The 14,594-nt window shown below is 34.1% G+C and overlaps 1 protein-coding gene across 1 annotated transcript in view; it reads left to right on the top strand.

Moving 5' to 3' along the window:
* Positions 1-14,594, top strand: part of STAG1 (stromal antigen 1) — a 402,316-nt gene that overhangs the window by 369,331 nt on the left and 18,391 nt on the right. The window contains exons 24-28 of the mRNA XM_030330452.2: positions 1,210-1,384; positions 3,284-3,423; positions 6,090-6,191; positions 9,903-10,051; positions 10,805-10,933. Of these exons, the coding sequence (XP_030186312.1) occupies positions 1,210-1,384; positions 3,284-3,423; positions 6,090-6,191; positions 9,903-10,051; positions 10,805-10,933 (695 nt within the window). The remainder of the gene's footprint in view (positions 1-1,209; positions 1,385-3,283; positions 3,424-6,089; positions 6,192-9,902; positions 10,052-10,804; positions 10,934-14,594) is intronic.

The raw sequence follows: 14,594 nt of genomic DNA, 5'->3' as shown, positions 1-14,594 counted from the left end.
TTGCCCTCACCCTCTCCCTCCCCCCTCCCTCCCCCTGGATTCTCCCTCTCCCTCTCCCTCTCTCTTTCTCTCTATATATATATCCATCCCCCTGGATTCTCTTCATGCTCCCCTTTTCAAGTGGCTCTTTCTGAATATCTTTAGACATTTAGTAGTTCATGGTGGTGTAGTCAGAGCATGAACTGCCATGATTCTTGCTGGAGGTAGACAGCCAAGTGTGCACTCATCTCCAAATACATACCAAAATTGTGTTTTCCCATAGAAATCAATATTTAGAACAGGGTAAGTGAATTGTTTTGAGTTACCAGAGCCCTCAATTATCCTACAACAAAATCATTCAGTTACAGTAAACTGATAACACAGACTCATTTCATACCATCCATTAAATAGGGCAAATTTGACAACATTATCATACTGTTTCTTTAGGAAATGTATTGAAAATTCCCTTGTGTGATTAAACTTGTGGCAAGCTTTCATATAGTGATTTTTATGTGAATGGTCTTAAATTCAATTTTAAACCTACTGAAAGATTTTTTTTTTTAAGTTTATTTTTGAGAGAGAGAGAAAGAGCACAAGCTGAGGAGGGGCAGAGAGAGAGGGAGACACAGAATGTGAAGCAGGCTCCAGGCTCTGAGCTGTCAGCAGAGCCTGATGCAGGGCTCAGACCCATGAACCATGAGATCATGACCTGAGCTGAAGTCAGACACTTAACCAACTGAGCCACCCAGGCACCCCCACGTTAGATTTTTTTAAAGCAGAATCCTTAAATAGTAGCTTTAAGATTTAGAGTACTGCATTGTAATTTGTTGAATAATACAGTTTGTCTTAAGATTTATGCTTATTATTTGATTAAGAAGTGTATGATTGATTTCTGTCCTCTGTCATAATTTATTCTGTTCATTTTATATTTCCACAATTAGCTTTAAGTCATTTTTCTTAACTTCAGGTCAAAATCTCTTAACTGTTTTGAGTTAATAGAGCCATGTAAAAGAAATAGATTATGTTTAGGGAGGAAAAGTCTTAAATGGGACTAGTATTTAATGAGAAAAAGTATATTGAATAAGTTTGGAAATTAAAACTACTCAGTTTCTGTCATGGTATTGTTAATGAAGTGCATTTAATTTAGTATGTTTTCATTAACATTGATCTCTAGTTATAGTTATATTTATATATTACATTACTGATGAATTAATTCCCTTTGCATTCTAGGCATTCATGTTACTCTGTGATCTTCTGATGATATTTAGCCACCAGTTAATGACAGGTGGCAGGGAAGGCCTCCAGCCTTTGGTGTTTAATCCAGATACTGGACTCCAGTCTGAACTCCTCAGTTTTGTGATGGATCATGTTTTCATTGACCAAGACGAAGAGAACCAGAGCATGGGTATTTGTAGTTATTATCTCATCAATATAATATTGATTTTTTTTTTAACCGATCACAAAAGATACTAGGAAAAAATTCAAATTCAGTCCTAAAAAGTACTAGCATTTCTCTCTTTTAAAAAAGAGTTAATACATTCATGTGGTTCAGGAACCAACAAGAATAAAAATGTACACAGTGAAAGTCTCCCTTCTTTAGAATAGTACCCCAGAGGTCTTTCCCTGTCACTACATACAGAGCTTCTTTATTCTTTTTCCAACAGCTATAGCATAATTATTCGTTATAGCATAATTTATGTCATCTGTCTCCTATTGATTGATGTTAGGCTACTTTCCAATCTTTTTTTTCTAATGTTTATTCATTTTTTGAGAGGGAGAGAGTGTGCATGAGCGTGTGAGCGGAGGAGGGGCAGAGAGAGGGAGACAGAATCTGAAGCAGGCTCCAGGCTCTGAACTGTCAGCACAGAGCCCAACATGGGGCTCAAAGTCACTAACTGCGAGATCATGACTTGAGCTAAAGTTGGACACTTAACAGACTGAGCCACCCAGGCACCCCTAGTTTTCAATCTTCTGCTTATTATAAATTATACTACAGTAAATGTGTACATTTGTCATTTCCCACATGTGCAAAATGTATATATAGGATAGATATGTTCCTAATTGAACTATGTCCAGGTTCACAATTTCTCTAAAGGAAAGCATCCAAGTTCCTTTCTATTCCTGAGAATCACCATATATTTCTTAACAAAATGTAACTGTAAAGGTATTAAGTGCTAAAAGACTGTTATCAAACCTTACCAGTCAAAATTATGCTAAACCTGCATAATGATAACATAGCATAATTAGGCTGACTATAAATAAATGTTATATAGGATATTTGTGAAATAGATTATTTCAGCTGTTTAAGATCTGTATATCTAATCTGCAGATCTGTCTGGTGCTATTAGAGTGTTCTTTACTTAACAGAACATTTTAGAAAATACTAAATTGTGAAACAAAATCTCTAGAGTCCATTTTAATCACAGGAGATAAAATTTACCTACTACTTGTTTTAAGCAAAAAGATTTCCAACTTCTCGAAGCCTTGGTGCTTCACAGCAGGAGTAATTAATGGAAAGGGAAGAGAAAAGTTGAGTAAGTTCTTTTCTGAATATATACATGTGAAGAAGGAAAGAAAGAACACTCTCCAAGTATGGGCAGGCCAAGACATGGGAGCGTCAGTACAGAGCCTAAAACAAACATTAACATGTGAACATCTGGAGCCTTATAAAGAAATTTTTTCAGGGATCAAAGATAGACAAGCCAGTGGGACCTGAGAATTAAAAAACTGAGGAAGAAACACTTCTCATTTGGAAAGTATTTGATAGTAAGCTTTGTTTTAAAAAATGTATATATGCATAAATGTTATGCAAAATGTATAATGTAACCATGTTTAGGACAAGCACTGAAAACTAACACCTCCATATATTTCCATTACTCCCCGCATATTTCTTTCTAAAAGAAAACTTTTTCTCTATGTCTTAAACATTTCCAGAAATTTCTTCTCTGTTAAAATATAGCTAATAGCATGTAATTGAAATTAGAAAAGATAGCATCTTCAAGATTGACAGACAACAGTATTATTAGGATAAAAATATCAGAAAAAGAATTTATATATGATTTGCTTATCTTACGCAGTCTTTGCTGTGACAGTCTCTTGGAAGTAGGAACCTTGGTACCTACTAAATGTATAATCAGTGCAACTAAATATACCACCCTAAAATAATCACAATTTTTATCTTATCTAAAACTGAATGGTACTACTTGTAAAGTTATAAGCCAGTGTTTCATTATACAGATTGTCTATTTTGTTTTACCTTGTATAAAGGGCCAAAGTTCATAACGAATTTATTTTCTGTGGTTAGAGGGTGATGAAGAAGATGAAGCTAATAAAATTGAGGCCTTACATAAAAGAAGGAATCTACTTGCTGCCTTCAGCAAACTTATCATTTATGATATTGTTGACATGCATGCAGCTGCAGACATCTTTAAACACTACATGAAGGTATAGTTTCATATCCTTATTTTTCTCCTTCCATCTCAGTGGCAGAGAAATTTGCAATTAAAATGAAAAGATGAGAACAGAAGCTAAAATTCACAGCTTTTACCTATGTATTGTTGATGATTTTCTGATATATTTAAAGTTTCTCTCTTTTATAGAAGTATAAGCTTTTTGTCAATCTGTTCCATTATATCAACCCCATAATGTGGGACATCTTCACATTTATTGGAAGAACACCTTTTTGTTTCCATGAAGCTTTATAGACTCTCTTGATAACATGGAAGAAACCTAATCTCTCTTCCTTATGACATCTCTTCAAGACATTTTTATAAGTATGCCTACTATATACCATGCTGCCTGCCAGGCACTGAAGTTATAAAGATTTTCTTTAATTCCATTCTAAAGTAGTCTAAAGGCAAAAAGACTCAACAATTAGACAGTTGCATTATATAGTATAACCAAGGTATGTATAGGGGTTCCTGGAAATATATAAAACAGACAATATATGTTTCTTTATATATTCTAAAGAAATATAAGGGTTAATGGAAATTGCTTAGAGGTGACTTCGGAACTAAGTCTAAGACACTAAGCATAAATTAGTAAGCAAAGAAGTAGTGGGAGGACTTGTGGGCAGATTGAACTTCATGTACAGACAAAGGAATGTGAATTCTTTGTGGGAAGTGCAAGTAATTTGATGTGACAACATAGATTGCTTATGAAAGTGGAGCAAAAGATAAGATTTAAAGAAGGTGTCATTAGTGACTATATGCTGTGTGAGAAGCTTGAATTTTTTTCCTCAGGGTGGTAAGGAAATGCTGAAGGGTTTTAAACCATTCTTCATATGATAGGATTTTGGTAGGTACTCACCTTCCTGGCTATTTGCTTTCCTTAAGCTCCATTTTGTTCCCGACCCTCTAAAAAAGCATTGCTCAGAAATCTTTATGACAGGCAGACTTCTCAGTTTATGTGTTTTTACCTTGTTCTCCTGACACAGATAGTGTTTTGTTTTGCGCATGTTCAGAATATTGTGTGTGCCATTGATCCACTTGCATCTTTATCCATGTTTGGTTATGTATGGTCCATTTCTAGGTAGGATAAATAGTAATTAATTCATCATATTTTGCTGAACAACTGCCGTGTGACCAACACTGTGTTGATAGCCAGAGATTTAAATAAAACATGATTTCTGCACTAAGGAGCTTACAGGTTAATAGGGAAACTGAAATACAAGCATAATATAATGTAACATGGTAATAATGAGTGGCTGCCTTTGTTCTGTGCAATTTATATATGAGATACTGTTCTGAGGCTCTTTCATAATGTTTGTTGTTTACAGTAATCCTGTCATTTATAGATAAGGAAATTAAGGCTCAAAGAGGTTAAGTAACTTTACATGGTCACATAACTATTATAAATAGCAAAAACTGGAATTTGATTCTAGGTTTGTCTAGCTTCCAAGCTTAGCTCTTCCCACTAGACCATAAAACCTCAGCACAATTATTGTAGTGGTAGATGTACAAATTACAAAGCAAACACAGGATATAGAGAGAGACCTAAGTGAAAGGAGTCTGAGATGGCTTCCTAGCATAATATCTAAACATTATGTTTGGATGGATAAATATGAGTATACCATGGTTTTTCCTTTTCATCCCTTTATAATACTGTATTGATTTCAAGAAATGAGCCTTATCCAAAATTTATTATCATCCTTAGCAATTGTTGTGCTTCTCATTAAAAGCTGTAATCTTTTTGAGAGTATTCTGATAGTTATTTGCTAGTCTTTGTTATATACCCTTAGGTATGTATATATAGCTTTTTGCCCCAGTTCTCTGTATGACCATTACAAATCTGAATTTATTAGAGATCTCCCTGTTTAACCACTTTAGTGTATTATTGTATCTTTCTCTTTTTTTGCACCTTATATCATGGACGCATAGCCATCTTTTTTGTAAATTATAAAAATCCAATTACTAAGCTAATATATTACTTTTTCACATAAGTTGTAGGTTTTTAAGCTTTCACTTGGAAATAACATCCAGATTTAATGGCTTTAAATAAGGGTTTTTTAAATTATTTACTCACAAGGAAAATTTTTTAAATCCTATATCAAAAAACTGAATTATAAAGAAATTAGTTAGATTTTTCTCAGTCACTACCGAACAAGTCATTGTTTTTATTTTTTATAATAGTAACATACACACATGTGGTGGTGACAGGGAATGAGATACAACACAAAAGTATTTAAAGTTAAGTCTGTGACCCTAATCTGCCCTTCCCACTTATTTAGGCTCACTCCCCAGAGGTAAGCAGTTTTAATTGTTCTGGTTTAGTTCTTTGCTAAGTTTCTACCAAAGTTCTGTTTGTTGATTTGTTACCTTTTAAGTGATGTCTATTGAATCTGTATTACAGAGAATAAGGAATTTTGTTTACCTATCTTCCTCTTCTACAATTCCCGGTTTTCAGTTTTATCGTTAACTTTCACTGTTTCTTAATCTTAAATATCAAATGTGTATTCCTTTAACTTTAGACAATATCTTTTGTCTCTCATTATGTTTAAGATGAAGAAATTAAACACCTCTGAACTCCCCCTTCCATTTTTTTCACCAATCTACTTTGTCTCATGAAATTTCAATAATTTTAAAACTGTATTTTCTTTCTTTTTCTCATAGTATTACAATGACTATGGTGATATTATTAAGGAAACACTGAGTAAAACCAGACAGATTGATAAAATTCAGTGTGCCAAGACCCTCATTCTCAGTTTACAGCAGGTAAGAAATCTAAAGGAAAGAGCTAAAGGTTAGAATTAATGTTACTGAGCACTTTTATGTGCTTAGTATGTACTAGGTATATTTTACCTCACTTAAACTAGGTCATTGTTTAAGTAATAATAAGTAGTAATCAATACATTACTATGGATACTTTCTGGTACAAAAACATGTGTTATCTGTCTTTTCTTTTGGAAGATAGTCTTATAGTACACATTTCAAATAATGAAATCCTAAAGTGATCTACTCTTGGACCAGATGAAATGCAAATGGATATTTTAAAAAGTACTCATCTAAAAAGAAAAATACATAAATATTTTTTTAACATATTTAATGAAGAAAGGGCAAGAATAGTATTCAAATAATGAAATAGGTCACATATATAAATCAGAGTCCCTAATAAATGCCTCATGAATTAATACAGAGATTTCAGGGGGTAGGTGGGGCCTTAGGTTTGTGTATGTAAACTTAAATACATTTATATGTCAACCAGCCCTATGAACAAAGTTAAAAAACAAATGACAGGTTGGGGGAAATATTTTCAATCATACATAATAAATCCTACAAATCAATAACAAAAACACATTCCTTAGAAAAGTGAGCAAGGGATATGAAAAGTTACTTTTCAGAAGAGAAATCTTATAAAACAATAACCCTAAGAAAAGAGGCATAACTTCATTAATAATTAATAAAGGGATGCCTGGGTGGCTCAGTTGGTTAAGTGTCTGACTTTGGCTCAGGTCATGATCTCGTGTTCTGTGGGTTTGAGCCCCGTGATGGGCTCTGTGCTGACAGCCCAGGGCCTGGAGCCTGCTTCAGATTCTGTGTCTCCCCCACATTCACGCTTTGTCTCTGTCTCTCAAAAATAAATAAAACATTAAAAAAAAATTTTTAAATAATTGATGAAATACGAATTGAAACAAAGAGATATTTATCACTGATGAACAGATTAGCATGAATTTAAATCATTGTTAATACCAACAGTTGATAAAGATGTAGAGAAAAAGGGTCTTTTGTGAAAGAAATTGCTATTGCCAGGACACCTGGGTGGCTCAGTTGTCAGTTAAGTGTCCGACTCTTGATTTCAGTCCAGGTCATGATTTCACAATTCGTGAGTTTGAGCCCCACATGACTGTCAGCATAGAGCCCGCTTGGGATTCTCTCTCTCTGCCCCTCCCGTGCTCTCTCTCTGTCTCTCTCTAAAAATAAATGAAGTAAACTTAAAAAAAAAAAATTTTTTTTTAAGAAAATTCTATTGCCTTCTTGAAATACAATTTTGCAGAATATATCAAACTTGAAGATAAATACTCCTTTTAAAAGTCACTTTTTGCTGCTAGGTATCTATAGAGGTACATGCAGGTGCACACAAAGGTATGTATGTAAAATATGTTTTATTGTAGCAGTCTATAATATTGAAAGATTGGAGATTCAGCAGAAGAATGGTTAAAGTGTGAAACTCTGAAGTAGCTAAAAGTTTTAAGACAAAATATTAAGTGAAAAATAGCAAGTTTTGGAGAAAGGGGAAGCTTCATGCACTGTTGGTGGAAATCCAAACTGGTACAGCCACTCTGGAAAACAGTATGGAGGTTCCTCAAAAAGTTAAAAATAAAACTGTCCAATACCCAGCAATTGCACTACTAGGTATTTACCCAAAGAATACAAAAATACTAATTGAAAGAGACATGCACATTCAAAGAGGTACACACACACACAAAAATATACAATGGAATATTCCTTAGCCATAAAAAAGAGTGAAATCTTGTCATTTGCAGCAGTGTGGTTGGAGCTAGAGACCATCATGCTAAGCGAAACAAGTCAGAGAGACACCCCATATGATTTCTCTCATGTGGAATTTAAGAAACAAAACAGATTCTTAACAGAGAACAAACTGAGGGTTGATGGAGGGGAGGTAGGTGGGGGGATGGCTTAAATGGGTGATGGGTAGTAAGGAGGGCACTCGTTGTGATGGGCACTGGGTGTTGTATGTAAGTGATGAATCCCTAAATTCTACACCTAAAATTAATATTACACCCTCTGTTAGCTAACTGGAATTTAAATAAAAACTTGAAAAAGCAGGAAAAAACGGAGCAAGTTTCAGGACAAAATATATAGAATAGTACCATTTATATTAGAAGTTTTGTGTATGTGATATATTGGTGTGTCTAAACTAGTCTAGAAAACCTTGAAACTTTCACATAAATTACCTTTGGAGAGAAGAATGATATTTAATGGGACAGAGGAAGGAGAACTTTTATTTTTATATTACTTGAATTTTGCACAAAGAGATATATTTTTTGTATTCATTTTAAGTATACATTTTAAAATTTAAGGCTATCGTGTACAACCATTTCTGAAAACATTTTGAAGTTTAAAAATTTATAAGTAATTATCTGTAAATAAATTTGAAAATCTTTTGAAGACCTGCTGTTTCTAGTCATGGCACTCTGTTGGTGAAGAAAATGAGAAGGTGGACAACATAATTACTAGAAGAGCCATTTCAATGGAATGGTATGATTAGAGTGAACTGAGAGATTGGGAGTGAGGAAGTGAAGAAAAACAGTGTAAACAATCCTTTTTAGGATCTTTGCCATAAAGAGAATCAAAACGATGTGTTACTAGCTGACATAGGAGATAGAGTTAAGTTATGGGGTTTTTTTGTTTGTTTGTTTTTTTATGTTGGTTTCTTTTTAAGATGCATGCAGGTAGTAGAGAGGGAATAGTTAAGGATGCAGGACAGAGCAGTAAGCATGAGAGCAAAATTGCTAAATAGGTAAAATGGAGTGAGATCTAGTAAATAAGTAGGGAGTGGCTTTAGATGAAAGCCTGGACTATTCATATCTTGTAGGGAAGACAGATATGTATAGATAAATTTAAGTGTCTGACCTTGGTGGTAGAACAATGATAGCTTTTATATTCTTTAGTACTCCAGATTTATTTCGTTGTTGTTATTTTGATACAATATGTGCAATCTATGTGTAATTTATAAAATCCCTCCACCCAGCTTAAGAACCTTTTTGTATATTTTGTTGGTGGGTAGGAAAAATCACCCCATATATCCAAATGTCTTTTTTTTACATAGTGTTCTTGTCTAAAGATACAATCAGTGAAAAAAACCAATGTTCTGAACCCTATATATCGTATATTGCCATCCTTATGAAACAACAAAAAGAACACGTAAATGTTTATGAATATAAAGTATATTTCTATAAACATATTTATTTTCCCCCAGACTAAAATATATTATTTTTTTGTTAAAAAGAAATAAATTCCTAGGGCACCTGGGTGGCTCAGTCGGTTAAGTGTCAACTCTTGCTTTTGGCTCAGGTCATGACCTCCCAGTTTCATGAGTTCAAGCCTCACGTCAAGCTCTGCTCTGGCAGCATGGGCTGTATGAGCCTGTGTGGGTTTCTCTGTCTCTGCCCCTTCCCCACACGTGCTGTCTCTGTCTCTTGCAAAATAAATAAATAAACTTAAAAAAAAAAAAAGAAATTCCTGTTCACATTTAATCACACAAGTAGCATGAAAATGAGCTCAAGAAATTAGTAATGGTAGATGACTTGGAGAAGGGGAACAGTGTGACTACGGTTAAATATAAGGAGGGAAATTTTACCATGCGCCTTTTAAATATTTTTAAATTATATTACCTATTCTAATAATAAATGAAATAAATATTTCTTAGCTGTAGATTTTTTCCTCTTTTTTTCTTTCAACCAGTTGTTTAATGAACTTGTCCAAGAGCAAGGTCCCAATCTAGATAGGACATCTGCCCATGTCAGTGGCATTAAAGAACTGGCACGTCGTTTTGCCCTTACGTTCGGACTGGATCAGATCAAGACACGAGAAGCAGTTGCCACACTTCACAAGTGAGTGAGCTGAATAAACCCTTTACGTTACAAAGATTTTAGTTTTACTGGAATTTAACTGAAATAAATGTTATTTGACCCATTTTTAAAGTGACAAATGATAGAATTTTTAAGTTACAATAACTTCAGAGGTTGTGTCATCTAGTTATTCTCAACTAGGAGGGCCTTTTGAATTTGAAAAATACTTCAACTGTCTATTTTTTCATTTATAAAGAATAGAAAGTAAAATTTAACAAAATATCTGGTCAGTCAGTGAGAAAATGTTATAGGAGACATGGGTTTAAAAACACTGTACTAATTTGGTCAACCTTATTTCATAACTAAAAACTGAATGACAGAAAATGTTAAATACCTTACGTTTAAATACCTCATATAGCTGCTTGGTCCCGTGACCCAACTCTGAGAACCAAAGTTTCTGACAGTCTAATGCCCTTTCCAGGGTATTGTGTTACCCCTATAAGATACATACAGGAATTTAGCTTTGTGGTTATTCAGCTATTTTTTATATTATTTGCTACAACTCATACTTTTCTACTGTAAATAATAGAATACTAATAGGTATATATGTCATACAAGTTAACATTGTTTTGCCCTTCAAATTTATCGGATTTTACTTCCTTCAGTGATGATTTTCCTGCCTTTTCAACTACTTTGAAATTCTAACCCATTGAGAATTTTCCTGCCTTTTCAACTACTTTGAAATTCTAACCCTACTTATCTGGAAAAATAAGAAGTTATTTTCTTTTACTTCAGGGATGGCATAGAGTTTGCCTTTAAATACCAAAATCAGAAAGGACAAGAATATCCCCCTCCTAATCTGGCTTTCCTGGAAGTATTAAGTGAATTTTCTTCTAAACTTCTTCGACAGGACAAAAAGACTGTGTAAGTTACTTTCATCATGATACCCTTGTAATTTTAAATGTTTTATTTTTTGGAAAAATGTTAGTCATCTAGATATAATTACTGTTGATAACATATGCTCTGATTGTTTTAAGGAACCATAGTTTTCTTTCAAGCATCTATATAATTGTTCTTTCACTGTTCACCTTTAGTACTCTAGAATTTGCAAGATTAAATTGAGTAAGTGGGCAATGATTTCTTTTCTTATTCCACAATTCAAAGAAGTAGGAACATTGGCTTACCCATTGTGTAACCCTTTCTTTTTTCCCTCTTACATTAATTATATTTTAGTTTTACAGTTGACTCTTGAACAACATGGGTTAGGGGTGCAGACCTCCTCACAATCAAAAATCGTGTTTTAACTTTTTTTTAATTTAAAATAAAAGGGTATTTATTAAATTTTAAATTTCACACTTTTTTAATGTTATTTTTTATTACTTAAGTATAGTCGACATATGATATTATGTTAGTTTCAGGTATATAATATAGTGACTCAGGAATTCTATACATAACAGTGCTCACCATGGTAAATTTAGTAACTGTCATCATACAACATTATTACAGTATTATTGACTATACCCTCTATGCTGTACTGTGTAACTTTTGACTTCCCAAAAACTTAACTATTTGTAGCCTATTAATGACTAGAAGCCTTACCGATAATAGTTAACATCTTTCATATGTTATATATATTTTATGCTTTCTTATAATAAAGTAAGCTAGGGAAAAGAAAATGTTAAAGTCATAAGAGAAAATATATTTATGGTATGTAGTGTATTTATTGAAAAAAAATCCACATTTAAGTGGACGTGCACAATTCAAATCCATGTTCAAAGGTAAACTGAATTTTTTATTTGATTTGGTCCAAGAAGATTGATTTCTTTTTCTATTTTTTATTTTTGATAACTGATAATAGTTTAAAGAAGTAGTATGTGCAGTTTTCATAAAAAATATTGATGGGATACTGAATTTTATGAATTTGGTAGAAAGGTATATCAGTTGTAATAATGTTAAATGAACAGAAATTTGGAGAGACAGTTAAAAATCATATGAATATGAGTGATAATTCTAAGGAGAGATGCCGACTTCATTTGGTCAAAAAAGATTTATTAAACAATATGGTCAGGTACTGTTGTATAACTGTTATTCTAGTATGGCCAGACAGCGAACAATACAAAGTTTCTAATGTAAGGGGGACACAACATAACATAGGAACAAGAGTCTCAGGCACTGAAATAGAATAATATGATAGAGAATGAGTGATGTTGGGTATTTGTGGGGGGGGGGGGGACAGGGGGGTGGTTAGTTTGAAAACTTATTTATTCTAGGCATTTACAGGTATACATTTTCTTCTGAGCATTACTTTAGTTGCATCTTACAGATTCTGATATGTTGCATTTATATTTTCATTCATCTCCGTGACTTTCTCATTTTCTTTGTGATGTATTCTTTTTTTTAAAAAAAAATTTTTTTTTTTTAACGTTTATTTATTTTTGGGACAGAGAGAGACAGAGCATGAACGGGGGAGGGGCAGAGTGAGAGGGAGACACAGAATCGGAAACAGGCTCCAGGCTCTGAGCCATCAGCCCAGAGCCTGATGCGGGGCTCGAACTCACGGACCGCGAGATCGTGACCTGGCTGAAGTCGGACGCTTAACCGACTGCGCCACCCAGGCGCCCCTAGAATTCTTAATTTGTTATTGTAATTTGCAACTGCAAAATTTCCATTTGTTCTCTTTTTATCATTTCTTTTTATTCTTCTTATTCTCTATTTAATGAGATAGTGACATATTTTTCATTCCTTATGTATATATTTTTTTAGTTCTTTGAACATATTTAAAATATTGCTTTGCAATCTTTATGGGCCACTGTTTTTATTGCTCACTTTTTTACTGCTACATGTAGGTCATATTTCCCTATTACTTTGCATGTCTCATAATTTTTTGTTTAAAACTGAACAATTTAGATAATATGTTGCATACATGATACGTTGTGAAATAATTTAGGTACACTTCATACCAATTCACTGCACCCCTAGAGATTGATGTTGTTTGCTTGGTCATTTGTTAAGAGATTTGGATGAACAAACTATGAAGTCTATTTCTCTTACAGTGTGCAGCCTCTGCTATCCCTACTCAGATTTTTCCCCTTGTTTTTTTTTTTTTTTGTTTGTTTGTTTGTTTGTTTTTTATCATTTGGCTTGAATTCCTAGGAGTCAAGCCTATGTCAGCATTAGACTCATTAATCAAAGGTTGTGCTTAAACCTCCTTGGCCATTTAGATTTTTACTTTTTACTCTTTGTTGTGTGTGTCGCTTGAGACTGCTGTCACAATTCAGGGGTGTTACTTTGCTCCACAGTCAGCCAGCAGACTAGCAGCTTGGAAGTTCCCTCTCTCATTGCTCCTGAGAAGGAGCAGCCTTGGGTATGTGCAGTCTTCCAAACTAACAGAGAACTATTTGATTTGATTTGATTTGATTTGATTTAGCTTAATTTTTAGAGAAGTTTTAGGTTCACAGCAAAATTGAGGGGAAGGGAAGGAGAATTCCCATGTATCACTCTGCCCTTACACATGCATAGTCTCCCCATTATCAGCATCTACCACCAAGATGATACACTTGTTATAATTGATAAACCTACCTTGACATATCATAATCACCAAAGTTCATGATTGGTTACATTATAGTTCATTCTTGATGTACATTCTGTGGGTTTAGACAAATGTATAATGACATGCATCCATCATTATGGAATCATACAGAGTATTTTATTCACTTCCCTAAAAATCCTCTGTGCTGTGCTTGTTCATCTTTCCTCTCATCCCCCAAACCCTAGCAACCACTGATGATTTTACTGTTTCCATAGTTTTGCCTTTTCCAGAATGTTATATGGTTGGAATCACAAAGTATGTAGCCTTTTCACATAAGCTTCTTTCACTTAGTGTAATATGCATGTAAAGTTCCTCCATGTCCTTTCATGGCTTGATAAGGTCATTTCTTTTTCATGTTGAGAATTATACCATTGTCTAGAAATACCACAATTGATTTAGCCATTTACCTACTGAAGGACATCTTGGTTGCTTCCAAATTTTTGCAATTATGAATGAAACTGATATAAACATCCCTGTGTAGGTAATTGTAAGGACTTAAATTTTTAAGTCTTTTGGGTAAATACTAAGGCTTGTGATTGCTGGATCACATGGTTAGAGTGTGTTTAGTTTTATAAGAAACTGCAAAACTATCTTCCAAAGTTGCTGTACCATTTTCTATTCCTATCAGCAATGTATGAGAGTTTCTTTTGTTCCACATCCTCACCAGGATTCGGTGTTGTCATTGTTTCAGATTTTGGCCATTCTAATAGGTGTCTTATTTTTAAAAAAAATTTTTTTAATGTTTATTTTTGAGAGAGACAGAGCGTGAGTGGTGGAGGGGCAGAGAGAGAGGGAGACGCAGAATCAGAAGCTGGCTCCAGGCCCCAAGCAGTCAGCACAGAGCCCGACACGGGGCTTGACCTCACAAACTGAGATCATGACCTAAGCTGAAGTCAGACGCTTGACCCACTGAACCACCCAGGTGCCCCTAGTTGTGTCTTATTTTAATTTTGCATTTCCTTGATGACATATGATGTGGAGCAACTTTTAATGTGC

Source organism: Lynx canadensis, chromosome C2 (assembly GCF_007474595.2).
Source record: "Lynx canadensis isolate LIC74 chromosome C2, mLynCan4.pri.v2, whole genome shotgun sequence".
NCBI classification, from domain to species: Eukaryota; Metazoa; Chordata; class Mammalia; order Carnivora; family Felidae; genus Lynx; species Lynx canadensis.
The sequence above is the reverse complement of the archived record's forward strand: the minus strand, read 5'-3'. Positions and strand labels throughout refer to the sequence as shown.